The sequence below is a fragment of the Corythoichthys intestinalis genome, chromosome 3 (assembly GCF_030265065.1).
Source record: "Corythoichthys intestinalis isolate RoL2023-P3 chromosome 3, ASM3026506v1, whole genome shotgun sequence".
NCBI lineage: Eukaryota > Metazoa > Chordata > Actinopteri > Syngnathiformes > Syngnathidae > Corythoichthys > Corythoichthys intestinalis.
Window position 1 is genome coordinate 30,199,934 of NC_080397.1, and position 26,702 is coordinate 30,226,635.

At 39.0% G+C, this 26,702-nt stretch overlaps 2 protein-coding genes across 2 annotated transcripts in view; one reads left to right on the plus strand and one right to left on the minus strand.

Annotated features, from left to right (window-relative positions):
- Positions 1 to 9,967, minus strand: part of nf2a (NF2, moesin-ezrin-radixin like (MERLIN) tumor suppressor a) — a 39,684-nt gene extending 29,717 nt beyond the window's left edge. The window contains exons 1-4 of the mRNA XM_057832770.1: positions 9,414 to 9,967; positions 8,194 to 8,319; positions 7,322 to 7,444; positions 2,808 to 2,891 (exon numbers count right to left, since the gene is read on the minus strand). Of these exons, the coding sequence (XP_057688753.1) occupies positions 2,808 to 2,891; positions 7,322 to 7,444; positions 8,194 to 8,319; positions 9,414 to 9,527 (447 nt within the window). The 5' untranslated portion in view covers positions 9,528 to 9,967. The remainder of the gene's footprint in view (positions 1 to 2,807; positions 2,892 to 7,321; positions 7,445 to 8,193; positions 8,320 to 9,413) is intronic.
- Positions 9,968 to 11,456: 1,489 nt separating this feature from the next.
- Positions 11,457 to 20,530, plus strand: LOC130913856 (uncharacterized). Its single transcript, XM_057832758.1, has 3 exons — positions 11,457 to 11,847; positions 11,969 to 12,514; positions 18,838 to 20,530. The coding sequence occupies exons 1-3, from the start codon at positions 11,736 to 11,738 to the stop codon at positions 19,419 to 19,421; spliced, it is 1,242 nt and encodes a 413-aa protein (XP_057688741.1). The 5' UTR covers positions 11,457 to 11,735; the 3' UTR covers positions 19,422 to 20,530.
- Positions 20,531 to 26,702: the final 6,172 nt, after the last annotated feature.

Genomic DNA, 26,702 nt, shown 5'->3' on the forward strand with positions numbered 1-26,702 from the left:
TCCAAACAGCATACACTCTCGCATCACCAGTTTTGCCCAACTTTTGTCTTATCAGGTATTTGCTGCACGCATTTTTCCCTGAAACTCGTCTTGTGAACTACCGACAGTGCTGTCCTGCTCTTCACTTTTCAGATCTGGTTCAAATAGGAAGGGTGGGACTGACGACATGCTGGGAAAGTTAACGAGTGACACGCTGGAATTTCGGCAACGGGACCAGTGACGTCACGCACTGTGACGTAACAAGAATGGCGACCTATCACTTAAAATAATTTTACAAACTTTATTTAAACAAAAACATTAAGAGGGGTTTTAATATCAAATTATTATAACTCATACTCATACTAACATTTATCTTTTAAGAATTACTTGTCTTAAAAATAGAGGATCCCTTTAAGTTCTGGCACAGTCTCTTAGGTATGTGTGGTGTATGTGGCAAAAGAGCAGCAAGTGTGAAACATAAAAACTGTCTCATTTTCTTCATCTCGCTCGCCAGAATACTGTGTATACAGTGATGGAATAGCGATTGTGCATTAATACCTTTGTGATGTCCTATCACTATTACTACATTACTGCTGCATCTCTAAGGAAAGCATGTTTTATATGTCATTTGGTTGTATTGCGTTCATGTTATACTAATCTGAGCAATGCTGGGCCACACTGCTAGTCATCTATACTGTAAATACGAAAAAGCCAGTTTCATTGGCAGCCATACTGTATATTAGGCCTGCACACTATATCGTTCGAACGTCTCCATCGCAATGTGTCCTATCGCAGGACATACAATTTAATGATGCCTTGGTCCAGATCTGGGAGGAGATCCCTCAGAAGAACATCCGCCACCTCCTCAGGAGCATGCCCAAGTGTCGTAGGGGAGGTCATACAGGCAGGCGGGTGTCATACACCCTACTGAGCCTCATTTTGACTCGTTTAAAGGACATTACATCAAAGTTGGATCAGCCTGTAGTTTGGTTTTCCAGTTAAATCTTGAGGATAGCGCCAAATCTGTACCTACATCGGCTGATACATTTGATTTTCATGGATAATTTTTGTGTGACTTTGTTGTCAGCACATTCAACTATGGAAAGAACAAAGTATTTAATTAAAAATATTTCATTCATTCAGAGCTATGTGTTACATTAGTGTTCCTTTTTTTTTGAGCAGTGTATTTATATACAGCAATCTTCATTATTCACAGATGAACCCCCTTAGCCTGGAATAAACGGTATTATATGAATACAATGTGGTCATGTTGAGTCCACAAAAGTCTTCCCAAACAGATCTATTCAAGTCATCTGGTAAAACTTCTTCTAGTTTTAATATCATAATATATATCGCAAACCTCCAAAAAGTCGCAATGTCATTTTTTTCCAATATCGTGCAGCCCTACTGTTTATGTTGACCAGCAAAAAAAAAAAAAAAAAAAAAAAAAAAAAATCCGTCCATGAATGCTGATTATGAAAGATTGGAAAATTTAGAAACTATTTTTTTTTTTTTGTACATATTTTTTTTGTTAGCTTTATGAAGTAGTCGTTCCATTTTTGTTGTCTCATGACATATTGATTCTACTCATTCTACTGTATTATATTCTATTCCGTTGGTGCTTTTACAGTATTGTCACATACACGACACATTATTTCTTGGCCTACCCACATCAGTGAAAATGTTCTAAAACGGCTGGCTGCATGGAGAACTTTGGTATAAAAAAAAAAAAAAAAAAAAAAAAAAAAAAAAAAAAAAAAACAGCTGTCAGTGAGCGATTTTATAAAGCGAGAGCTTCTCTTGATAGCATCAATTTTTGGTACAATGGCCAACCTCACACACCACACAGTCCCGTTCTGTGGTGACATCATGTTAAAAAACAAAGAAAAAGCTCACCATACTTACTGGCTGATGATGTGTGACAGAGTGCACATTTTACCCGAAGTGTCTTTTTACGACCTGCTTTGAGTTATGCGCCATTTTGTACTCCGACAGGAAGCCGATTCAGGGGCCTGTCGTGTCATGAAGATAAAAACTCTTTCAAGGAGTCTCGGAACACACTTGACACCCTATCCGGGCTTGCATAATGATGAGCAAGCACCAGTCAAGGCTAGCAAATCAAATGAGCTACACTTCAGCGCATGGCCAAACAAGAAGCTGTCTCAAGAAAACTTATTAAACGACTCTAATCAAAGCCGACTGCTGCTTAAACCAAAACAGAGTGCGGAGCCCACGCTTTTTGCTCGATACTGACTGTGGGCAGCATACAGCTTATGTGCTTTTTTCTTGATCCGCACTGCAGCTTCTCTCGGGCTATTAAATTGGCAAGGAGGTGGGGGGTTGGAGAGGGGAAAGCCTCTCGAGGGTTGTTACCAAACCTTGAAGGTAAAACTTCCCATCTCTTCGGACCCTGTCCACCTGTCAAAAAGACTCTTTCTGTCAACTTGAGCGAGATGTGCTCACTGAAGCCAAACATCTCGAGCTCTCTTGCAAGGGGATTTCCACAAACTTTTCTTGTACTTTGGCAATTTACTGGATTCGAGGATCAATCGATTTCCACAACAGAGCTCAGCAAACTCAGAGAGAAATTGTGACTGAAACACCAAATTCCTTTTAACTCAACATATTTTTCCCCTAAAATGATACATTTTCTTAGTTTATACTTTTGACCTGTCATTTATGTAGACACAATTTATATAATTTGTGTGAATTTGTGTCCCAACTTTTTGGAAATCCGGTTTGTACTTACAGCTCATTCTATTTCCATGCACCTAGTTTAAGTCGAAACACACAAAAATGACCACGTAAAGGTCCAAAGTTATCCGAACCTTGGCATGTACGGCGTAGGAGGCCAACAATACCGATGCTTCTGGAGGACAGTGGATCTCCTCTTCCAGGATCTTCTTCTTCACCTGTGGAACAATTTACAAAAACAACAACAAATTAGTATTGATGCAAAATTCCAAAGAATGTGACATTTTTCCCCCACTTGATCCACATGCAGAAAAATGGAAGAGGGGAAATATGTTACATATTTGAAGCAGTTAAATATATCCTCCGAACAGTTCAAATGAGCTTGGTTTTACTGGTGGCAAAGCAAAAAAGATATTGCTATTCACAGGTCCAAACCTTAAAATCTTAGGCGCACAAGCAGAAAATGTAGAGGTGCAGGCTAAATTTACTTGCAAAGCAAATATTAACATTCCTTCTCATTTTCACTCTATTACTGATGCCACTCATTCCCAAAATATCATTGGAGGCAGAGGTTCACTATTTGCAATATAAATACTGTAAATTGCATCTTCCGTTGCCTGCACTCCAGAATAATTCAACCAAGTGTATAGTGTTCTGAACAAATTTCCCATTTAACATTGAGCCACTGAGGTAACTGAACTGCTTCTAATAATTGTGTGAATGTCTTGATTAACCATTTCAGGCACATTGGTCACTACAGTGGTCAGTTATTCAAAAGTTGACACTTAAAATCTTTAACCCTTTATAGGGCAAATAACTATTTTTGGTCTTTAAAAAAATAGAAATGATAACCATTTGTTATTATTAACCATTATGAATAAATGTATTTTTACTTTATTTATAGATACATTTATAAATGAGCACAATGTTAATATAAGCTAAATTAATGAAGTTTAATGGAATAAAAACAGAAATAGGCTCTGGTTAAGGCCCCAAGTAACACTCTAATGTAGATTTTTTTTCGCTCATAGTATTTAACTATTTAATTGCATGCCATTGACAGCAATTGACAACCAATTGACGTCCAAATCATTTAAACTGGAGGGACTGTCCGCGAATGCGCTTCTTTCAGTACCATTGACAGCGCAAGACGTCCAATCCATTTTGCCTGGAGTTAAATTGAACTCAACCAATGACCTGAATGAGTGCTTTGTAAGGGTTAAAACAGAAAAGTCATCATGCGTGCAAGAAAGCGTTAAAATGGAAATCCATGCTGGAGATGACGGAATCTCTTTCACAGAAATGACATTTTTGGGAGAAGTGCTCATTGGAATTGAAGTGGGGTACAGTAAATGTTTAGAAATGCTGTTAAAATGGGCATTAAATGAGCTATTTTTTCTATTACTCAAACGGTGAAAATTTGGACGTCATTTCAGTTGTCTTTATATTTTTCTAGGTACATTACCAGATGTTTGCTTGTGTTGTTCTAACAGTGTATATACAGTGCCTTGCGAAAGTATTCGGCCCCCTTGAATCTTGCAACCTTTCGCCACATTTCAGGCTTCAAACATAAAGATATGAAATTTAATTTTTTTGTCAAGAATCAACAACAAGTGGGACACAATCGTGAAGTGGAACAACATTTATTGGATAATTTAAACTTTTTTAACAAATAAACTGAAAAGTGGGGCATGCAATATTATTCGGCCCCTTTACTTTCAGTGCAGCAAACTCACTCCAGAAGTTCAGTGAGGATCTCCAAATGATCCAGTGTTGTCCTAAATGACCGATGATGATAAATAGAATCCACCTGTGTGTAATCAAGTCTCCGTATAAATGCACCTGCTCTGTGATAGTCTCAGGGTTCTGTTTAAAGTGCAGAGAGCATTATGAAAACCAAGGAACACACCAGGCAGGTCCGAGATACTGTTGTGGAGAAGTTAAAAGCCGGATTTGGATACAAAAAGATTTCCCAAGCTTTAAACATCTCAAGGAGCACTGTGCAAGCCATCATATTGAAATGGAAGGAGCATCAGACCACTGCAAATCTACCAAGACCCGGCCGTCCTTCCAAACTTTCTTCTCAAACAAGGAGAAAACTGATCAGAGATGCAGCCAAGAGGCCCATGATCACTCTGGATGAACTGCAGAGATCTACAGCTGAGGCGGGAGAGTCTGTCCATAGGACAACAATCAGTCGTACACTGCACAAATCTGGCCTTTATGGAAGAGTGGCAAGAAGAAAGCCATTTCTCAAAGATATTCATAAAAAGTCTCGTTTAAAGTTTGCCACAAGCCACCTGGGAGACACACCAAACATGTGGAAGAAGGTGCTCTGGTCAGATGAAACCAAAATTGAACTTTTTGGCCACAATGCAAAACGATATGTTTGGCGTAAAAGCAACACAGCTCATCACCCTGAACACACCATCCCCACTGTCAAACATGGTGGTGGCAGCATCATAGTTTGGGCCTGCTTTTCTTCAGCAGGGACAGGGAAGATGGTTAAAATTGACGGGAAGATGGATGCAGCCAAATACAGGAACATTCTGGAAGAAAACCTGTTGGTATCTGCACAAGACCTGAGACTGGGACGGAGATTTATCTTCCAACAGGACAATGATCCAAAACATAAAGCCAAATCTGCAATGGAATGGTTCAAAAATAAACGTATCCAGGTGTTAGAATGGCCAAGTCAAAGTCCAGACCTGAATCCAATCGAGAATCTGTGGAAAGAGCTGAAGACTGCTGTAAACAAACACTCTCCATCCAACCTCACTGAGCTCGAGCTGTTTCGCAAGGAAGAATGGGCAAGAATGTCAGTCTCTCGATGTGCATAACTGATAGAAACATACCCCAAGCGACTTGCAGCTGTAATTGGAGCAAAAGGTGGCGCTACAAAGTATTAACGCAAGGGGGCCGAATAATATTGCACGCCCCACTTTTCAGTTTTTTTATTTGTTAAAAAAGTTTAAATTATCCAATAAATTTTGTTCCACTTCACGATTGTGTCCCACTTGTTGTTGATTCTCGACAAAAAATTAAAATTTTATATATTTATGTTTGAAGCCTGAAATGTGGCGAAAGGTTGCAAGGTTCAAGGGGGCCGAATACTTTTGCAAGGCACTGTATTTGTATTTGTCATTTCCTCCACCCGTAGGTGAAACCTACTGGAGAAGGTAATGTTCTCGGTAATGTGCTGCATGTCTGTTTTTTGTCTATATGCTTGTGTTGAAGATAATTCAAGAATGAATAAAGAGATTATTTACAAATTTGCATATGCTAGTAAGATGAAACGGAAGAAGAGGTGATTACATTTTGGGGTAATGAGGTCAAAAGTCACAGGGGTCAGAAAAGGAATTTCACATTAACTCAAGAACGAATAACGGGATGACCGTCAAATTTGAAGAATATGTTTGTATTATGAAATGGCAGGGATGATTACATTTTGGGGTAATGATGTCAGAGGTCAAGAGAGGTCAGAAATTGAATTTCGCGATATGTGTGTAATATGAAATGGAAGAGGTGAATACATTTTTGGGTGATCAAGTAAAAGGTCAGAAAAAGAATTACAATAACATGTTTCATACTTAGAGCCAAGTCCCCATTCTTCCAAATATGGCGATACTTTGAATTTGACTGCTTATGGGGTGGTCTACTTTCTCTTAGTCCTCCTCAAGTGTCAGTATGTTTTAGTTTCATTTTTCTCTTCGTTCTGTACATTTGTTTTTGTTTATATTTATTGTTTTTTTTTTTTTTTATTGTTTATACTGTGGTTTTTTATTGAATTTCCACCTTTGTGTTTATTGTGTGTGAGTGAGTGAGTGAGTGAGTGAGTGAGTGAGTGAGTGAGTGAGTGAGTGAGTGAGTGAGTGAGTGAGTGAGTGAGTGAGTGAGTGAGTGAGTGAGTGAGTGAGTGAGTGAGTGAGTGAGTGAGTGAGTGAAGTGAGTTTTAGTGTGCATATTGCTGCGGTTGACGTGTGACGTTGGTGGCTAAATGCTAATCCCGCTTTCGGCAAATAACGGTGTTACACAGAGACATCTTTTCTTCTTTCCATCCTGAATAAATAAATGATGCGCAGCCGCCAACGGGCGGATTAAAAGCTATACAGGTGCCGCTCTCTACTCGAACTAATCCGGCTCAGTGGGCTGAACACGGTAGGGATTCTTTGGGGAATATGTTATTAACGGAACCAATAACACAGCACGTAACAACTAATGGGCTAGTGATAAATTGGGGTGGCCAACCGGTGACATCACACCAGAGAGACTGCTGTGGCTGACACATTTTGGGCATTGACTCCACTTGGATGCACACGACAAGGCAGGAAAAATGTCACAGCTAACAATGGTTTATTAGGGATGCACCAACACCACATTTTTCAGACCAAGTACAAGTACCTGCTGTACATACAGGATGAGTATTCACCGATACGGAGTACCAATACTGGATGATGAAAATATGCATTTGGAATGTGAGGAAAATGTGCTTTAGTAAGATACCCAAATATTATTTGAAAACACTTTTCACTTTTTCTTCACAAATTGCATAAGGTTTCTAGCTGTATGCTTTTTGCTTTACCTTATGTGTTTGATATCCTATTTGCATGTAAAAGATATTTTTGTGTGTTTGTTTGCATGAACGGACCTGCAGGAAGAAGAGGTGCCGCGTGATGTCCTGCACCAGCTCCTCTTCGACGTTCTCCGGGTAGAACTTGGCCAGGAAGTGGAGGGTGATGGGCTCCTCTTTGGGAACCTCCTGATCTATTACCTGACAAACACAAAATGACCGACAGCTGTGGAACATTTTCATGGAGATAATGAAATCCTTGACTGGTCACCGGAGGAGAAAATCAGGCATAAGTCGTGTAAATACAAAAATAATGAAGACTTTGTGCATATAAAATTGTGTACTTATCATTTGTATGATCAATTTCAATATTTATAGGTATAAACATAACAGATGGGGAATTTACTACTTTTCTCATAAGTTTTCCCAGGCATGACAAAAGGATAGAGACTCAGCGAGTGAGATAAACAGTAAGAAACACAGACAGACAGACGGACAGACTTTATTAAGTGCATATGATATTACTGTGATAGCACAAAATGGCATCTTGGTGCAAAGGACCTACATGGCAGCAAGTTAAAGATTTGTATTTAGACAAAAGCAGTGCTTTGCCACCATTCGGTGTTACTGTGGTATCTATCAAGTATGTTGGAATGAGTTGAGAAGCGCCATTTAGACAAATGTAATCCGCCTTGCTCGCATTTTGTGACATTTATTGGCACTTAAAGTACAAATCTTTTCAGGAGGAAGTTTGGAATTCTCTTGCAGATTTTGCCTCTGAATTTGTCACAGGGTTAATTCTATTCATTGGCAAATATTTCCAGAATTCTCCAACTAACTCAAAATGTATCCTTTTGTGAGCCGAGTACTACTTAGCATTAACGTGCTTTTGCGAGTTTTGGAGATGTTTGGTGTAGTGTTTTGTTGAACATACAGGTTGAGCACCTCACCTTCTTGTCCATTTTGAGCCAGGCAACCGTGTCCTTGACGTCGTACCTGAGGCCAAAGAACCAGGTCTCCCTCAGCCCTAGAGTTCTGCAGACCAACTCCAAAAGCTCCTTCCCTTTCCACTTCATCTATATGACACAGCACAAATGCGACCAAATTTCTCACTATTTAGCATTGAGTATTTTTAACAACTTAGTTGATTTAGTCCAGCGATTCGCAACCAGTTGGATACAAGAGTTCATCAGCTAATTATTGGTCAGAAGAGGATTATTTATTGCCCATAACTTTACTTTTTGCTTGGTGGCAGATGTAAAATATGAATCTTGGTGCAAGAAAACCAGAGAATTTGGACTGTATGTCATTCTTTAATTCTATTTTTATTCATTTTTTTAAATATATATTTATGTATATACTGCATGTATATTGGGTCTATTATTGAAATAAACAGGTTAAAAAAAAAATTAAAAAAAAAAAACATGTTGCCTGGGTTTTCCAAAAGCTGTATTTTCAATAACGTTGTTGTTGTTGTTGACTATTTTGTCTGTGATGTATTTATTGTCTTAGTTTTTTTATATGAATACACTTTTAATACATTTTGACTTGGCACTTGAATCGAAAAAAAGAAAATGTGAATCAAAATCACTCATCTCCCAGGCAATGGATTTGTTAGTGTCAATTACTTTGCAAATTTACTGCCCGTAGTTAGTTGGGATAGGCTCCAGCACCCCCGCGACCCTTGTGAGGAATAAGCGGCATGGATAATGAATGAATGAATGAATATTCAAAAGTAGTCGCTCGTGTAAAACAATATAAAAGAAATAGTTCATATCTGACATTAAGAAACATTCATCTAAACAAATTAAAATATAATTGAACGCTGAAGAAGACAAAGTTGCTTAAATGTGTTATTTCATCAAGGTAAATAAACATGACAGTGACTCATATGTGTTTTCAAAAACACAGTCGTACCCGCCCCCCGCCCCCATTTTTTTAAACCTCCATTTTAAAAATATGTAAATATTTCTGACGATGGAAATAGATTTTGGAAAATCGCCTTGTACATTTGATCTATGAATCGTTCTAAGCGTCATTGATTTGATAGCTCTTTGCTACCATCTAGCGTCGGCTTGTGACACTTTCACTACAGTGGTGAATCCTAACTTTTTTCCTTTATTTGATTATCTGTGATTCCCCCCCTCTTTTTCTTTGTGTTTCTACAAACCTCGCAGCTGAACTCCATATCCGATTCCATAGTGCAGATCCTCACGTTGAAGCTCCTGTTTTGCTTTCTCACCAGAGAGTTAAATCCCATTTTGGAAGCTAAGTAGCTCGCCATGGCCACGAAAAAGGATAAAAAAAATAAAAACAAACTTCACTAAATAATCCCAAAGGAGTCAACGAACGTCCCATCAAGGCATTCTTAAAAACTTTCAGGCGTCTTTAGACCATAGTTTTCATACATGCTAATTTTCAGCTAAGAAGCCGAAAGTTGAGGGGAGGCTGACACAATCATGATACCGGGTTAGAGATCCAACATATCAGCAGATATTAAGAAGCTTTGCATTTTGTTTGTATAACTCATCTTCCCCGCAGATATAAATAATACTCGTTTTGTTTCATAGCTTGAAGCTAGCTATCACTTTTGCTAATGTTGAGACGAGGGAGCGATGCTGCGTTCAGGTATTGCCAGGAAGTTACGTCACCACGCTGTCAAACAGCACACTGTACATTGAATTTAGCAATGCGAATATCCTTTACTTAAACGATACAGATAACTTAGATAAGGGAGTCTCTTTATAGGAAAATTGTACCAAAAATTGGGAAATTCTTCTGGAATGCGCAGTTAGGTCATACTAATTGGAGAGAGGCGTGGCTTGTTCCTTTTAAACTGTTTGTTTACAACAAAGTAAGGCATTTGAAGATTTTACATAACATATGACAAGATGTTGACAACAAATGCTCATTTTGTAAGACTGAACCTGAAAATATAACTCATTTGTTTTATGGTTGCCCCATTAGTGCAAAGTTTTGGACTGATCTTCGAAAATATATTGATTGAATTAAAGGGGAAAAAACAATCATTACAGTATTTGAATCCAAAGATAAAAAGATATATACAATATTAAGTCTTTATGTATAGCTGGGGAAATATCATATTCATAAGTCTAAATTTCAAAACGTGAATCCGAACTTTAAATGATTCCTGGTTGAATTATATTTCACATCACTTAATATGATACAAAATAATAAATGCAAGTATGTCATAGAAGCTCAAGCAAAATTGTTTAGCATATAACATGTTTTTTTTTTTTTTTATGTATTTATTTTAAAATTTATTTCAATTTTGTATGTCTTACTATGTAAAAGGAAAAATGGTAAGATTATATTCTATGTGAACTGTTTTTTTTCTGTATTGTAGCTATTTGTCATTGTGTATGTTTTATTGTTTAAAAAAAAGAACATTAAATTTAGCAATTTAACAAACCATTTCTTTACTATGCTGTACTATGCTGTAGTTACAAATTATTGTCGGCCTTTATTGTTTATTGTCAATGTATAAATACACTTTAAAAATAAATGAATAAAAGAATAAAAAGAAGAAATGAAAACTATTATGAGTCATGTCGCGACTTGTAAAGGGCCAAGATGAAAATTCCAGACATTTGACTGAAAATATCGGTAATGAGTGATGAAATCCCGCATGGAGTCAATAAACTGGCGTTAGCACATCCAGTTCTAGTTCTTGTACAGTAGATGGCGGTGTGCACATAAGAGTTGATTGCGATCTGCCGTTAAACGAAAGACAAAGAAGCAGAATGTGAGTGTTTTCTTTAGCAGTCGACGGTGCCATGGGTATCATATAAATAGCTAGATGCAAAAAGTTGGAGTCGGCGGCGAAAGTAACCAGTGTCCATCTTAAAGCAGTACACTTTAATGACCAGCTCTGTTGCAGCAAACTAAAATGAATGGTTTTCCTGTCAAAAAATATTCTTAATTCAGAGAATTCCGGACGAATTTTCATACAATTTGGTTTATGTAAAACCACATTAATGTGGCTATTATTCAGGCTGAATGTTGAAAAACATAGACTTATTGTTAAGTATGCAGTTAATATAGTTTACGTTTACGAAAAAGAAAGCCGTGTAAAAATCGGTTACAAAAATAGCGATTTATAGCTATTTCAATCAACACGCTCCATTGACTATATTGTTTTGTTTCTCGAGCAGCACTGACACAAAATGACCGACAAATGATAACGACCGTCCCGATTGGCTCACAGCGCGGATTATGAATCGAGCTCGCGTTTCTTCCGAGTACACTTTGTCTAGCCAAACGCTGTTCTTCACATCATTCTTCCAGAATAAGCATCGAATTAGGCGCTTGACTGAACGCAAGCTCCCCCAAGTTAAAGGTTTGTGAAACTTGTTTGGTGACTATGAAGCTTCTCAGGCTGCCTTAGCTTAGCCTAGTTTGGTCGTCAAGACACAGGTTAGTCGGTAACACGTGGCTCAGCAGAGTTCAATATTTTGATTCCCGTGTGAAAATGTGTACCAACCATGTGAAACAAGAAGATTACAAGGAGAAAATATATCGGAACGAAGAGAACGAACGACATGGAGTGGACGTTGTTTGTAAGAAGCCTTGGCACAAAGCAGGTAATGTAGAGGAAAGTGATAAATGTCAAACAATAAAAACTGGAGGTCCTAAAGTCAAAACAGCTCTCTAATAAATTGAGTGAATGTTAACTTTTCACTGTCGTTATCCTGTGTCCTACAGATGTCACTGAAGATGATCTTCGTCTCGAGCAGCACGAGTCGGACTACCACATAAAACAGGAAGAGGGCCCAGAGACGCCGTACATTAAAAAAGAACAGCAGGAGGATGAAATCAGAAAGTTTCCACTGACTGTTAGTGTAAAGAGCGAACAATATGAAGTCAAAGATCAAAGTGAGCTGAGTGGAAGGGCTGCTGAGCCTTCGAGTAGAGGCAAACATCAACACCTCACAACAAGAGTTGAGGGAGACCACTGCAGAGGATCACAATCAGACAGCCTCATTCCTTCTACTTTAAAGAATAGACCGGAAACAATGGCTTCTGAAAAGAAAAGAGATTTCTTCTTATGGACTGATGAAGAGGTGTTACTGTTATTAAAAGTAACAAACGACCACAAAACCTCTATGGCTGCGCTAAATGTGGACTGGGAGACTTCTCAGACAAAATATGGCGACATTTTAGCGCGATTTATCAACGCCTACCCCACCACAGTAAAAGCCGGCACGCATTCAAAGGAGTTCCCCCACAAAAAAGAGGAGATAAATAAAGGTAAGTTGTTTTTTTTTTTTTTCAATAATAAACTGATGGCTAATGATTGCGGGTGTAACATTTTTTTTTGCAGAAGTTTCGTTTACGCAAAGAAAAGTACTTTTGCATAACCAACGAAGTGTGAAGGATATCATGTGGCCATCGCACACTTCAATAGTACAAGTAGCAATTGCTACATTAGAACGCATTGGGCGAAAATGAACAGAGGTGGGCATAGGCGGATCTACTATTCAGGCGAAGTAGGCGATCGCCTTAGGCACCCAACCAGTAGGGGACCCCCAACGAGCAAGGGCTTGGGCCACCGGAGCCAGCAGCACCCCCAACTATTCGTCATGTATAATTATGTCAGCATACCAAACAAACAAATAACAAAACAAAAAAGAAAGCCATTTGAATGCTGCATTTAAATTATCTCTCCCCCACACACACGCACTACAATGGACTGTTCTACGATGACGAACTGAGTATCAGTCGCTTAGCTTCATTTAGCGTCGTTTAGCTTCGTTTAGCATCGCTTAGCTCCGCTTAGCTGTTCGTTAGCTTCACTTAGCTCTCCTACGTTTTTCACGTCACTAAGCTCGCTATTTTTGCAGCTCACTTGCTACTTTGCACGCTGGCTATTTATTTCGAACACATGAGGGAACATGCGCTCCATGACAGCCAAAGTGCAGTGAAGTAGACGTTGAGTACAGGCCGCTAATGCCTCTTTTAACTTTCTTCTTCTTCACACCGGACATAAAATACACGACGGCACACCCTGTGGCGAAACAATGCAGTAAAGTTCCAATCAGTCATACAATAACACTCAACAGCTGGTTAACAGCATTTGCTAATGCTAATGAAAAAAATAAATAAATCTATTAGTGACACCACAAGCAATGACGAAGAATGTTTTTTACGGAGTGGAAAGCTTTCGGTTAGCAGTTTAGCAAACGTACCTCCGGTGAACATTTCAAAATAAAAGCACATCATGTTCGTCATATAAATAACGATTTCTGGAGTTACTTCAGATTTAATATTATAATACGTAGAGTAAATACTACAGAATACAGATTCTACAGTAAGAATAGTTTTCAAATGACACTCTAAATGACAAATATGATTGGCAATGAATAATTATTATAATTATTATACAATACTATTTTACATAGTAGTATACTATAGTGATAATGCTAGAATTTTTTTTAAGAATTGTTTTGAATAATGTTGGAAAGGCAAAGTCAGTGTTCTGAATCAGTTTACTTTCCATTCTTCCACTAGAAAATGCTATCAGCATTTAACCTAATTGTTTTTGTTATTAATTATTGTTATTTACATGATTATTTGTACTTTAATAAAGAATTTAAGTGTTCCGAAATAGTTTTGTGAATTAATAAGCGTCAACAAAAATTTCATTGCTCAATTAGTAAAAAAAAAAAAAAAAAAGAAAAGAAAATTATTAGATTAGTCGACTAATCGTAAAACTAGTCGGCTGACTAATCAGGAGACAATTTGTCGTTTAGGACAGCCCTAGTGTACCGGAACATATTTCCTCCACAGCCTTCTCACCTTTTTAACCTCTGACCCATGAAGAGGGCCCCTGGATATGTTCGCCTTAGGCCCCAAAATTGCCAAGTACGCCACTGGAGGTGGGTAGAGGAGACAAAAATAGCGTTACTTCAAAATAATATTACTCAAGTGTAACGGGTACACAGAAAGTGTATCCGTTGTAGCACGTGGAAACCTCCCCGCCGATTCCTTCATGTAAGGTCGCTAACGGCTGCGCCGTTGGCTCGAGCTTTATTGGCGCAGTGGTTACCGAGCTTGCCTGCCGACTAGAATTGTCGCGGCGCGCGGGTTCGCGTCCCAGCCTAGTCAGAGGTGGGAGCGGAACGCGGGGCGGCACAGAACAGACTCGGGTTACAAATGGGGGCTCGTCCGGAATCGGCAGCGAAGGTTTCGGGGGGAGAGTGTAACGGGTACACAGAAAGTGTATCCGTTGTAGCACGTGGAAACCTCCCCGCCGATTCCTTCATGTAAGGTCGCTAACGGCTGCGCCGTTGGCTCGAGCTTTATTGGCGCAGTGGTTACCGAGCTTGCCTGCCGACTAGAATTGTCGCGGCGCGCGGGTTCGCGTCCCAGCCTAGTCAGAGGTGGGAGCGGAACGCGGGGCGGCACAGAACAGACTCGGGTTACACAAGTAAGAGTAAAAGTAGTCATCCAAAAGATGTACTCATATAGAATTACTCCATTCTGAGGAAAAATATATTGAATCATGAGGAAAAAACAAAGAAACAACAATCAAAACACATCTCTAGCATTTAGTAGCACCACCTCTGGCTTTTATGACTGCTTGCAGTCTCTAAGGCGTGGACTTGATGAGTATATTTCATCAATTTGGTGCCAACTCTCTTTGATTGCAGTTGCCAGAAAATCCTTGCAGGTCAGAGCCTTGCTGTGGACCATATTTTTCTATCTCGACCAAAGGTTTTCAATAGGGTTGAGATCGGGGCTATTTGCAGGCCATGACATTGACTGGATGAGTCTTTCTCCAAGAAATGCTTTACAGTTTTAGCACTGTGGCATGATGTATTGTCATCTTGGGAAATGATTTCATTATCTCCAAACATATTTTCAATTGAAGGGATAAGAAAGCTGTCTAAAATTTCAATGTAAACTTGTGCATTTATTGAAGATTTAACCACAGTCATCTCCCCAGTGCCTTTGCCTGACATGCAGCCCCATATCGTCAAGGGCTAGGGAGGGGAATTATGATGTTTTCTTCAGGCAGTCATCATTGTAAATATCACTGGAACAGCACCAAACAAAAGTTTCATCCAGTCATTTACAGTCCATGATTGCCTCCCCTTAGCCCATTGCAGTCTTGTTCTTTTCTGTTTAAGTGTCAATGATGGTTTCCTTTTAGCTTTCCTGTATGAATATCACATTTCCTTTAGGCAGTTTTGCACAGTTCTGTCACATACCTTGACTCCAGCTTCCTCCTATTTCTTCTTGTTGTACATTTTCTGTTTTCAAGACATATGGCCTTTAGTTGTTTGTCATGAAGTTTGGATGTCTTCCTCGGTCTACCAGTACGCTTAACTTTAACAACCTTGCCATGCTGTTTGTACTTGGTCCAGGTTTTTGATACAGCTGACTGTGAACAGCCCACATCTTTGGCAACCATACGTGTAGCGTTACCTTCTTCAATAAGTTTGATAATCCTCTCCCTGGTCTTAAGAGATATCTCTCTTGTTGGAGCCATGATTCTTGTGAATCCACTTGGTCCAGCATTCCTCCAAGGTGTGATAACTGCACTGCTTTTAACTGCTGACTAACGAGCAGATCTAATCTGAGGCAGGGGCCGAATTAATATGGAAAGGAAATTGACGGGGTGTGTCTGTATTTTCTATTCAAAATGGAGTGATTCCATATTTATTTCCCTGCACTTGCTCTATAAACGTAACATTTACTGACCACCACAATGTTTTTTATTCATTTCTCTTAGGGTTTCTGAATGCCAAGGAGTTACACTTTTGAACTAATTCATTATTTTACAAGCTTTTTATCTGAGTTTGTTAAACATAATAAAATATCTGAGTGAGTGCTCGTCCGAGACTGCTGATTCCATACTTTTTGCTAGAGGTTGTATATGCGTTATGGTGCTTTAAAGACGCGTGAATGAACAGGCTTGGGTGATCATAGAACGGCAAGCTTGCATCTGATTGGTGTAATGGCAGTCATGTGATTATTCTTGCGACGTCTCATCGGTTAAATTAGTAGCGCTACTCTTGGCAATAGCATCGCTAGCAAAATAAATAAATCTAATATGTAGAATAAAGAGGAAAAATGTAATGACTCTTGTGCAGCCCGAAGTAGCGGAGTAAGAGTAGTGTTTTTTCTTTAAAAATCTACTTGAGTAAAAAGTATGGCTTAGTAAAACTACTCTTAGAAGTACATTTTTCTCAAAAAGTTACATGTACTCCGTTACATTTACTTGAGTAACGCGTTACTACCCACCTCTGACAAGGAATCGCTCACATCTAGGGCTGTCCGAAACGACTAATTTCCTCCCGATTAGTCAGCCGACTATTTTTACGATTAGTCGACTAATAATTTTTTTTTTCTTTAATAATGAAATTTTTGTTGACGCTTATTAATTCACAAAAAACATTTTGGAACACCTAGATTCTTTATTAACGTATAAATAAATAACATAAATATCAATAATAAATCACAAACAATGACGTCAAATGCTGCTGGCATTAACTAGTGCGAAAAAAATGTAAACGGAACACCTCACAGGAGTCAAAACAATTCTTACTCTTTTTGTGGTATGTCATTGTCTATATTGTTCTAAATGTTAAAATGAATTGCAATGTCCCGGACAACCATTTTCAGAATACTTTGTGTGAGTTCAGATGCTTTTTCTGGTGTGCATTCCGCATTTTTGGGCGAGGGGAAAAACTGTTCAACTTTTGTTTGTTTTAACCTGAAAATAGAAAAAGTAGAGGGCACATTGAAATATTACCACAATTATTTTGAATGAGAGGCACACATACTCACAGTAACAAAAATTAAATGTATAGTATTAATTTATTTATTTAAATATAGTATACTACTATATGTATATACACAATGATACTTTATAATATAAAGTAACTAACATTAGTGCAGTCATGGATTACAGTAAGCAGGCCAGTGCTGTTTCCATATATATTTTTATTAAATTATGTATATACACAATATATGTATATATTTTCCCCAAGTGGGAGCTTCCATGATCCAAATACATTTAATAATAATTAAAATATATAATTTAATTATATAATATATATTTATTAATTATTTTACTAAATAAAAATGCACGTGGATACGACGCACTTAAAGGTAACTTCCTTTTTTTTTTTAATCTTTAGAAAGTTGTATGGACTTACAATCCGCTAGCTTGTTGTTTCCTGTTGTCTTCGAAAATTATACTTGGGTGACTGCGCTTCAAGTGTTCGTTCATAGCCGACGTGCTACCGTGGTATGCGAGTTCAGCTTAGCAAAGAGCACACACAGTGGCACCCTCCATGTTTTCCTTGAAATAATTCCAGGCTCTGGCTATTCTTGTCTGCTTTTTTTGCTTTATACCACTTTCACGTGTCACCAATTCTGCCCTTTTTGGTAATTGGCGGTGTTTTCAACTCCTCGCCGTAGTAAAGAGTGAACCGGCGATTCACTTGGCTCGTTGTCGTCGGTACGTCCGATTTCCTCCTCAGGAGGCGGCGGCATGCATAAAAACACCGAGAGGCGTCGGATGGCTCTTTATGGATACTTTAATTGACCAAAAACGTGGGGGATAAAGTCACTAAACTCCGCGCTACCCGCGTGCTTTCCCAACTCACCAATCTCGCTCCCTCTCTCTCGCTCGCTCCCCCACTTTCTTCCTCTTTGCTCAATCTGACAATGCCGGTCACATTGAAATAATAGCGGCCCCCTTGGGGGTGCCAGTAACAACCGCTTGCATCGCGAGTGCCCGCCATTCCAAACTTTATCCGCATGTAATTTTTTTAAAACCCTTCATTACCCGTCGACGGTATGTTTTGCCCGTCGACGCATTTATGTCATCGATGACGTCGACAACGTCGACTAGTCGGGACAGCTCTACTCACATCGTAAAAATAAAAGAGGAAGGATAACAAAGACCGGCACTATATCATTTGTAAATTGCTCCCAATCCCAGATCTAAGTACCTTTGTTTACTTTTTGTGTTTTTAGCAATGTTCAAAATTTCTTTGTGGTTCGTGTGTTTAACCTGTTAACTATCAAAAAGTTGAAACAAAATAATGTTCAACTGCTCATAACTAAGGTATGAAAAAGGTCAAAGTTATGGTCCTACTACTGATGAAAAATGCCAATGTGGAAGTAAACAATAACTTCCAGCACCTTCCAGTCAAAATGGATTGGACGTCTATAGGATGTAATAGGACCATAAGTATTAACTTTTGCATTCCTTGATCATGAGCAGTTGAAAATTATATTGTTTCAACTTTTTGATTGTGTATCGGTTAACACATGCAGTACACAAAACAAAGTAAACAAAAGTACTTGAATCTGGGATTGGGAGAGACAATACACAGAACATAACGCTGGTGTTTTATTTTCTCTTTTATTTATCAATGATCACATCCATCCCCTCCCAGTCAAAATGTATTTGACGTCTATTGCTTATTATGGGAGTTTTCAGTATCACTTTTCTTTTTTACTACATCACAGACTGTACAGTGTACACTGCCAGTTATTATGGTTGCCACTTTACCCGAAACTTAAAATTTTCCGTCATATCTTTGTCTCAACAGGAATCATTACTACAAAACTGAAAAACATTAGGATCCGCTACAGGAGAGCAGTCGACTCCGGTCGCAGAAGTGGACACGGACGTGTCGTGTTATTATATTTTGATGCGTGTGAATCTATTTGGGGAGCAAGCCCAGCCACCGTTTCACTGAATGAAGGTGTGGACACAAATGACATTAATAGTGGATACCATGAATTAGAAGTGCCACCGACATTACCATCCAGCCCAACATCAGACAGCTCATCGATGGAGAGTCGGAAGCGGCGTCTAATGGCTTCTGATGATGGACAAAGGGACCACAGGCACAAAAAACTTCGTAAGCTAACCACAATGTCCATTGCTCAAGAGGACCTGGAGCTCAAACGTAACTTTTTTCAGCGGCAGGAAGCAATGGACAGAGCTTTTCTTCAGAGGATGGACCGTATAACTACAAATATTGAAAGGCTTGTAGATCATCTTACACAGCCTCGGCATCCGATAGTCCTGTCGACTCCAAGACCCCACCCCCCAATTAACATGATACCACAATCAGAAGCATGCAATCCTTCACCAGAAAATGTACCATCGACCTCAACAGCACATTAGAGCCAAAATTAGCGAAGACCACAAAATTATCCTGCTGCCCAGAGCCCATTTGAGGACTTTTCTCACATGTAAATAACGGCGGCTCTGTAAAGTGTTCATAAAAATACAAGTTTGCTGTGCTGTGTGTTTTGCAGTGGTTTAAAGAATTAAACTTGCATGTTTGATATCCTGTGTTCCGAATATTTTTTGTCCTGAAACGTGAACGAAGCTTGCTGAATTATTTTAAGGAGGCACTACACCACTACTTAACTGCAAAAATGCTTACTATTGCTGTGGATTATGGTAATGTGTTCATGTTTTATATATAGATAGACATTTTGGTTGATGATTGTGAAATGGTATTTCTTACGAATAAAATACATTTTTGGTGTAGTGGCCCCTTAAAAGTGAGAAATTTAATATTTCAACCTTTAAAACTGAACCCACACATTAAGTGTGAATTATTTTACTGCACTTTTTCCCCCCTATGATTACAGTCATACTTCAACATGGTTATTAGCAATCAAGGCATTTTCGCAATGCAATCTAAATCAAATTTCATAACAGCCTCACAGGCCAATATATATATATTTTTTAATTAACTTTGCCCTTTAATGGAAAATTTTAGCCTTAACATTTAACTGTTATATTGTACCAATATGGTTTACCAATCTAGGCCTTTTTAAATCTTGGTTAGAGACACTTTTTTTAGACTCACTTTTTCCCCTGACAAGGGTAGCCTGGTTTTATTAAGCGTTTTAATGTTTTTGGACTTTATCTGTTTTTCTGTTTTGACTTTTATCGTGATGCGTTTTTGTTTTTCTAATATCATAGTATCGTACTTTCCTTCCATTTATCTATTATATGTTTGTGATGTAAAGCATTTTGAGGGCATTTCAGGTTTTTGTAAAGGGCTGTAGAAATAAATGATTAATATACTAAATATTACTGCACTATGCTTTAATTTGATACATTCCAGTTTCTGTACTTATGAAAATTATCTACAATTGTATTCAATATTGTTTATGTATAGTATGAGAAGTGATTTAGTCTAAAATGTGCTCTGCTTTATTCAGAATCGAAATGCTTCTTTATAATTTGGTAGTTATTTTATGCGAGATCTGCTACACAGGATGTTTAAGATTACTTTGGAAATGTTACTATGTTGTTAATGTTGAAATTGCATCATTATGATCTTTTTTTTTTTTTTTTTTAATGCTCTAGTCACAATGAATCAAGTTGAAGGCATCATAACAAACATTTTAATGACAGTGTTCAATAGTTAGCGTAATCAGACCTTAGCACAAAGGCACCCATTAACGCTGCTAGAAATCCAGTCTTTTTAAACTGTGCGGGCTGGCAGCGGATTAAAAATCAATTGACAAAACACAATCTACGGGTCGAGAAATCTGGTTAGGACATCCCTGACTCTTCTGCCTTCGTCTTCATTGCATTCGCTCGAACAACTGATGCTCCGGGGCTGAAACTGTCTGTCGTACTCAACAGCCTCAGCCAATGCCTGCTCATTTAGCGGCTCCTTCAAAGCTTCACAGTAATTGTGGAGTACAAAACAAGCATACACAACAAAGGGGAGGTCATCCTTGTTGATGTCTATCGCTTGTCGAAGAATTGCAAATCTTGCCTTTAATCGTCCAAATGCACACTCAATAACCATACGCGCCTTGCAAAGTACATAACCAAAATACTGCTCCTGTTGTGTGAGTCCACCGTTTGGATATTCCTTCATGAGATAGGGCATCAGCGGATAGGCTGGGTCACCCAAAAAAAACACAGGCACAGGGATTTCATCTTCTAGTAGCTCTTTTGGACATGAAGGAATCGTTCCATCTTTGAGCTGTGTGTTAATGGCTGAATTCGCAAAGATACGGGCATCGTGTACACTGCCAGGCCATTTCACTGTCACATCCATGAAGCAGTACTTGTAGTCGCACGCTGCCTGCACATTGTAGGAGCACATCCCTTTTCTGTTGATGAAATCCGTCGAATTGCACGGCATCTTCTTCATCTCGATGTGCGTGCAGTCGATGGCCCCCAAACACTGTGGTATGCCATGCGCCTGGTAGAAATTGGACACAAGATCCTCAACGTCTTCAGCAGATCTCGGCGACTTTATGTACATTGGGCCCAAATGTTGAGTAATTGCTCGACATACATCGCGAACAATAACGGATGCAGTCTGCTTTGCCAGTCCGAAAGCATTCGCTGTTTTCCGGAGCCTTCCCTCGTCGCACAAGTAATATAGGGTGCAGGCTACCTTTTTAAGCACATCCACGGGAGATCGTAATCTCGTTTTCTCCCCCTCTACAAATGGCCGAAGTTTTTCGGCGAGTTCAAGCAGAGCTGACCTGGACATTCGAAAGTTCTCCCGCCATTCCTCTGGCAAAACACGCTCGTTGATAAACATGTCCCACCAGGCCGCCGTTCTCCCAGGCCGTACCCAAAACCGCCGTTTAACATTGATATGTTGCCGTCTGTGATGCCGTGGTGTATCCAGTATCGCAGCAGTTGTTCGGTGCTTTCTCCGTAAGTATTCCTTTGTAAGAGTTACCAGCGCTTCCACGTTTAATAAGAGGAGCAATAATGCCATGTCTTGTTCATTCGCGTCCATTGTTTACAATTCCGTCATGCATTAGGATGGCGAACTCCATGACGTCACTTCCTTAGTATCCGATTGTTGTACTTTTGTTTTTTTGTTAAAACTTTATCCTTTGTAGTAAATCAAATCTGATGTTTCTGCTGGGTAAATTTGACATGCACAAGGTGAGAGTTTCAAGGTATGTGCCATATTTTCGAATATTTCTTTTGGAATTTAATTCTTGTATAGATACGCTTAAGCATGTGAAGAACAAGAGGAGTATTTGTACACTACAATATCTCAGGGATCTGTCTTTGACTCAAGTGTTGTATTTTTTTGTGTTCCGGTTTTTTTAAATATTACTTTTTTCTTTCATGTAGGTTTTGTGTTTCTTTGTATTGCACAGTTTTCTATTTGCTGTGCTGTAGTGTGTGTGTAATTGTTTGGAAAACAACAACAACGACAAACTTGGCTTTCTTTAACAGTCGACGGTGCCATGGGTCCCGTATAAATATAGAGCTAGATGCGGAAAGTTGGAGTCTTGCGGCGTAAGTAACCAGTGTCCATCTTAAAGCAGTACATTTCAATGGCGAGCTCTGTTGCAGCAAACTTAAAATGAATGTTTTCTCCTCAAAAAATAAAATTAATTCGGAAAAATCTGGACGAAATTAAGACAATTTGGTTCATGTTTTCTGATCTTGTTTATTTTTATCATTATTATTATTGTCTTAACTATTGTTTCTGTTATCGCGAGAATATCATTGGTTCTGTCAGATTTTTATTTTTTATTTATTTATTTTTTTTAAAGAAAAAAAAATCATTTTGTTTTTCGTTTGTTTTGTTAGTCTATTATTTTTTTCCCTAATGTCCAAATAAAGCATTCATTCATTCATTCATTCATTCATTCATTCATGTAAAACCACATTCATGTGGCTATTATTCAGACTGAATGTTGAAAATATATATATTTAATTATTTGTAACGATGCAGTTAGGAAACGGCATCCCTGACGTTGACGAAAAAAGAAATCCGTGTAAAAATCGGTTAAAATTTTTTAGTGATTTATAGCTATTTCAAAGTACACGCTCCATTGACTATGTTTTGTTTGTCGAACAGCACTGACACAAAATGACCGACAAGTGATAACGACCGTCCCGATTGGCTCACAGCGTGCATTATGAATCGAGCTTTCTACATGTGATTTCTATGAAAAGTGCTACATCCATGATTGTGCTGTCCTGCGTTTCTTCCGAGTACACTTTGTCTAACCAAACGCTATTCTACACCGCATTCTTCCAGTATAAGCTCCGATTTAGGCGCTTGACTAAACGCAAGCCCCCCCTAAATTAAAGCCTGTTGAAACTTGTTTGGTGACTATGAAGCTTCTCAGACTGCCTTAGTTTAGCCTAGTTTGCTCGTCAAGTCACAGGTTCGTCGGTAACACGTGGGTCAGCAGAGTTCAATATTATGATTCCTGTGTGAAAATGTGGACCAACCATATGAAACAAGAGTACAAGGAGGAAATATATCGTATCGAAGAGAACGAACGCCAAGGAGTGGACGATGTTTGTAAGAAGCCTTGGCACAAAGCAGGTAATATAGAGGAAAGTGATAAATGTCAAACATTAAAAATGGGAGGTCCTAAAGTCAAGCAGCTCTCTAATAAGTTGAGTGAATGTTAACTTGTCACTGTTCTCCTCTTGTGTCGTACAGATGTCACTGAAAATGATCTTTGTCTCGAGCAGCACGAATCAGACTACTACCACATTAAACAGGAAGAGGGCCCAGAGACTCCGCACATCAAAGAGGAACAGCAGGAAGATGAAACCAGCAAGTTTCCACTGAATTTTAGTGTGAAGAGCGAACAATATGAAGTCAAAGATCAAAGTGAGCCGAGTGGAATGGCTGAGCCTTCCAGTAGCGACAAACATCAACACCTCACAACGAGAGTTGAGGGAGACCACTGTGGAGGACCACAATCAGACGGCCTCTTAGCGCCACTCTCGGATAGTGACGACGTAACGTCACATTCTTCTTGCACAGATGAAGTGGATGATGAACTCTCTCATGATGATATGGAGTTTAACACTGACAAAAACATGTGAAAACCTTTTCCAAGTCATCCTTCAAAAGAGACTGGACCAGTGGGAAAGCTTTTGCTTGCTTATTTTGTGACCAAAAATTCTCTGTTAAGGCAAATTTAACAAGACACACAAAGAAACACACTGGAGAGAAACATTATGCCTGCACTATGTGCAATAAAACATTCTCAGAAAAGGCCAATTTAACAAGACACAACAAGAAACACACTGGAGAGAAACATTTTGCCTGCACTGTGTGCAATAAAACATTCTCAGAAAAGGCCAATTTAACAAGACACTCAAAGAAATACACAGGAGAGAAACCTTTTGCCTGCACTGTGTGCAATGAAACGTTCTCGGAAAAGGCCAATTTAACAAGACACACAAGGACACACAGTGGGGAGAAACCTTTTGCCTGCTTAGTTTGTGGACTAAGATTCAGTCAGAAGGTAGTTTTAACAAGACATAAACTGAAACACACTGGGGAAAAGCCTTTTGCCTGTACAGTTTGCGGTCAAAAATTTATTCAGAAGGGACAATTAAGAATACACACATTAACGCACACTGGGGAGAAACCTTTTGCTTGCATAGTTTGTAGCAAAAGGTTCTCTCAGAGTGGACAATTAAGAATACATGCAAGAACGCACACTGGGGAGAAACCTTTTGTGTGCACAGTTTGTAGTAAAAAATTCCATACGAACAAGGACTTAAAGATACACGCAAGAACACACACTGGGGAGAAACCTTTTGCCTGTTCAGTTTGTGGTAAATGTTTCTCTGTAAAAGAAAATTTATCAAGGCATGCACGAACTCACACTAGGCTGAAATCTTTCAATTGCAGTGTGTGATAAAAGATTTTATGTATATACACATTTAACACAATCTTTTCCATTTCATCCAAGCAATAAAAAATGCGAAGCAATTATGATGTTTTTGACAATTGCTGAAATTCACAATCTTGTGCCCTAGATCATGTAGATCACGCTGTGGAGACAAACCGATGAATTTTGTCTCATTGTGTCTGCTTTAGTTTGCTATCCAAGCTGTCTGACACACTGCAAATCACAAAGTGCAGACCAAACAAATGATGTGCTGACAATGTCCATTAACTGTAAAAGAGTCAAGACCAGGGGTGTCCAAACTTTTTGCAAAGAGGGCCAGATTTAGTGTGGTAAAAATGTGGGGGGCCGACCTTGGCTGACTTCCTTTACATAGAAAAATATATTTGAGCAAATTTTAGCAAGCCATTATGTGTCACATTTGCTTTATTATTTTTTTAAGTTAATAATTTCAGCAATCTCGCAACTCGCCTTTGTGGCGTTGTCTTTCGACACTCGGGCTCTTGTGAAATACTGCTGCTGTGACATTAAACTAGCTTCAAGTTGCTTCAATTTCTCGCTACGTATCTTCCCTGTAATCCTGTCGTACATGTCAGTGTGTCTTGTTTGATCATATCGCCTCACATTGAACTCTTTAAAAACAGCGACTGTCTTTTTGCAAATGAGGGAGACAGAGTTGTTGCGTATTTTAGTGAAGAAGTAGTCCAATTTCCACCTATTCTTGAAACGTCGGCCGTCGCAGTCAACTTTTTTTTGTTGATTTCGCCGTTTTAGAAAATTGGGAGTAAAAGGTCACACGGGGTAATGTTGCTTACTAGAGTCCTGCTGCCTTTTAGTGGGTAAATGATGAGCAGTAGTGACGGGATCTGTCGTTCACTTGAGTCAACGAATCAATTCCGGTTCGTTCAGTAAAAAGATTCGTTCAAACAAATCGTTCAACGAATCGTTCGCCCCCCTCATCTCCCACCCCGCCCAAACGAATCGTTCGGTTACTGAACGGGAAGTGACGTTGCCGAACGAATCACCAAAGACCGCTTCGCAGTATAACTGAACGGGAAGTGACATTGCTTGGTCCCTCCCTCTCTTGCACACAGGCACCACTCGTCGTAGTTTCAGAAATGAGTGACAGGCGGTATCATTCTGCTTTCACAGACAGCCTCGTCTCCCTCCTGCTGCTGCAAAAGCAAGGGAGAACTTTCGCGTCGTCTGTCCTAGTTCTATGGGCTCAAAGTCATGGCTCGTGCTTGCATTTCGATTTAGGACCCGGTTAAACATTTTCCTTTTGTGGGGGTAGTGGGGGTTTGGGGTCGGGGGCACACGGACTTTCTTTAGCATGATCTTGATCACATATGCTACCAGCCAACGCAGCATGCTTGCTGTCACGAAAATAAAAATAAATCGAAAGTTTAATTTCTAAATATGGAACGACCAACACATCATATTTACCTCTCGCTCTGTTGTATTTTTGTTTTTATGCTCATCACTATTATTTTAGGTCACTATTGTTAAAACTGAAGTGTAAATAGCTAGTTGTCAAATGTGCTGCTCTGAAATAAAAACAATACTACATTTTGATATTCGACAGTTTAATTGCAAATCAGTATTAAGATGATCGTATTGAATTTTTGCACTGGTATTAACAAATAAAATAATCCGGTCAGCTCCCCTGTCGCCCCCCCATCTCAGATTGTCAAATGCTGACGAGAAATAATTGTTTGCTCTTTACGATGTTGCCTTTCTACTCTCATTAGTCTGTTAAGAAAAATGTAGACATATTGCGACATCT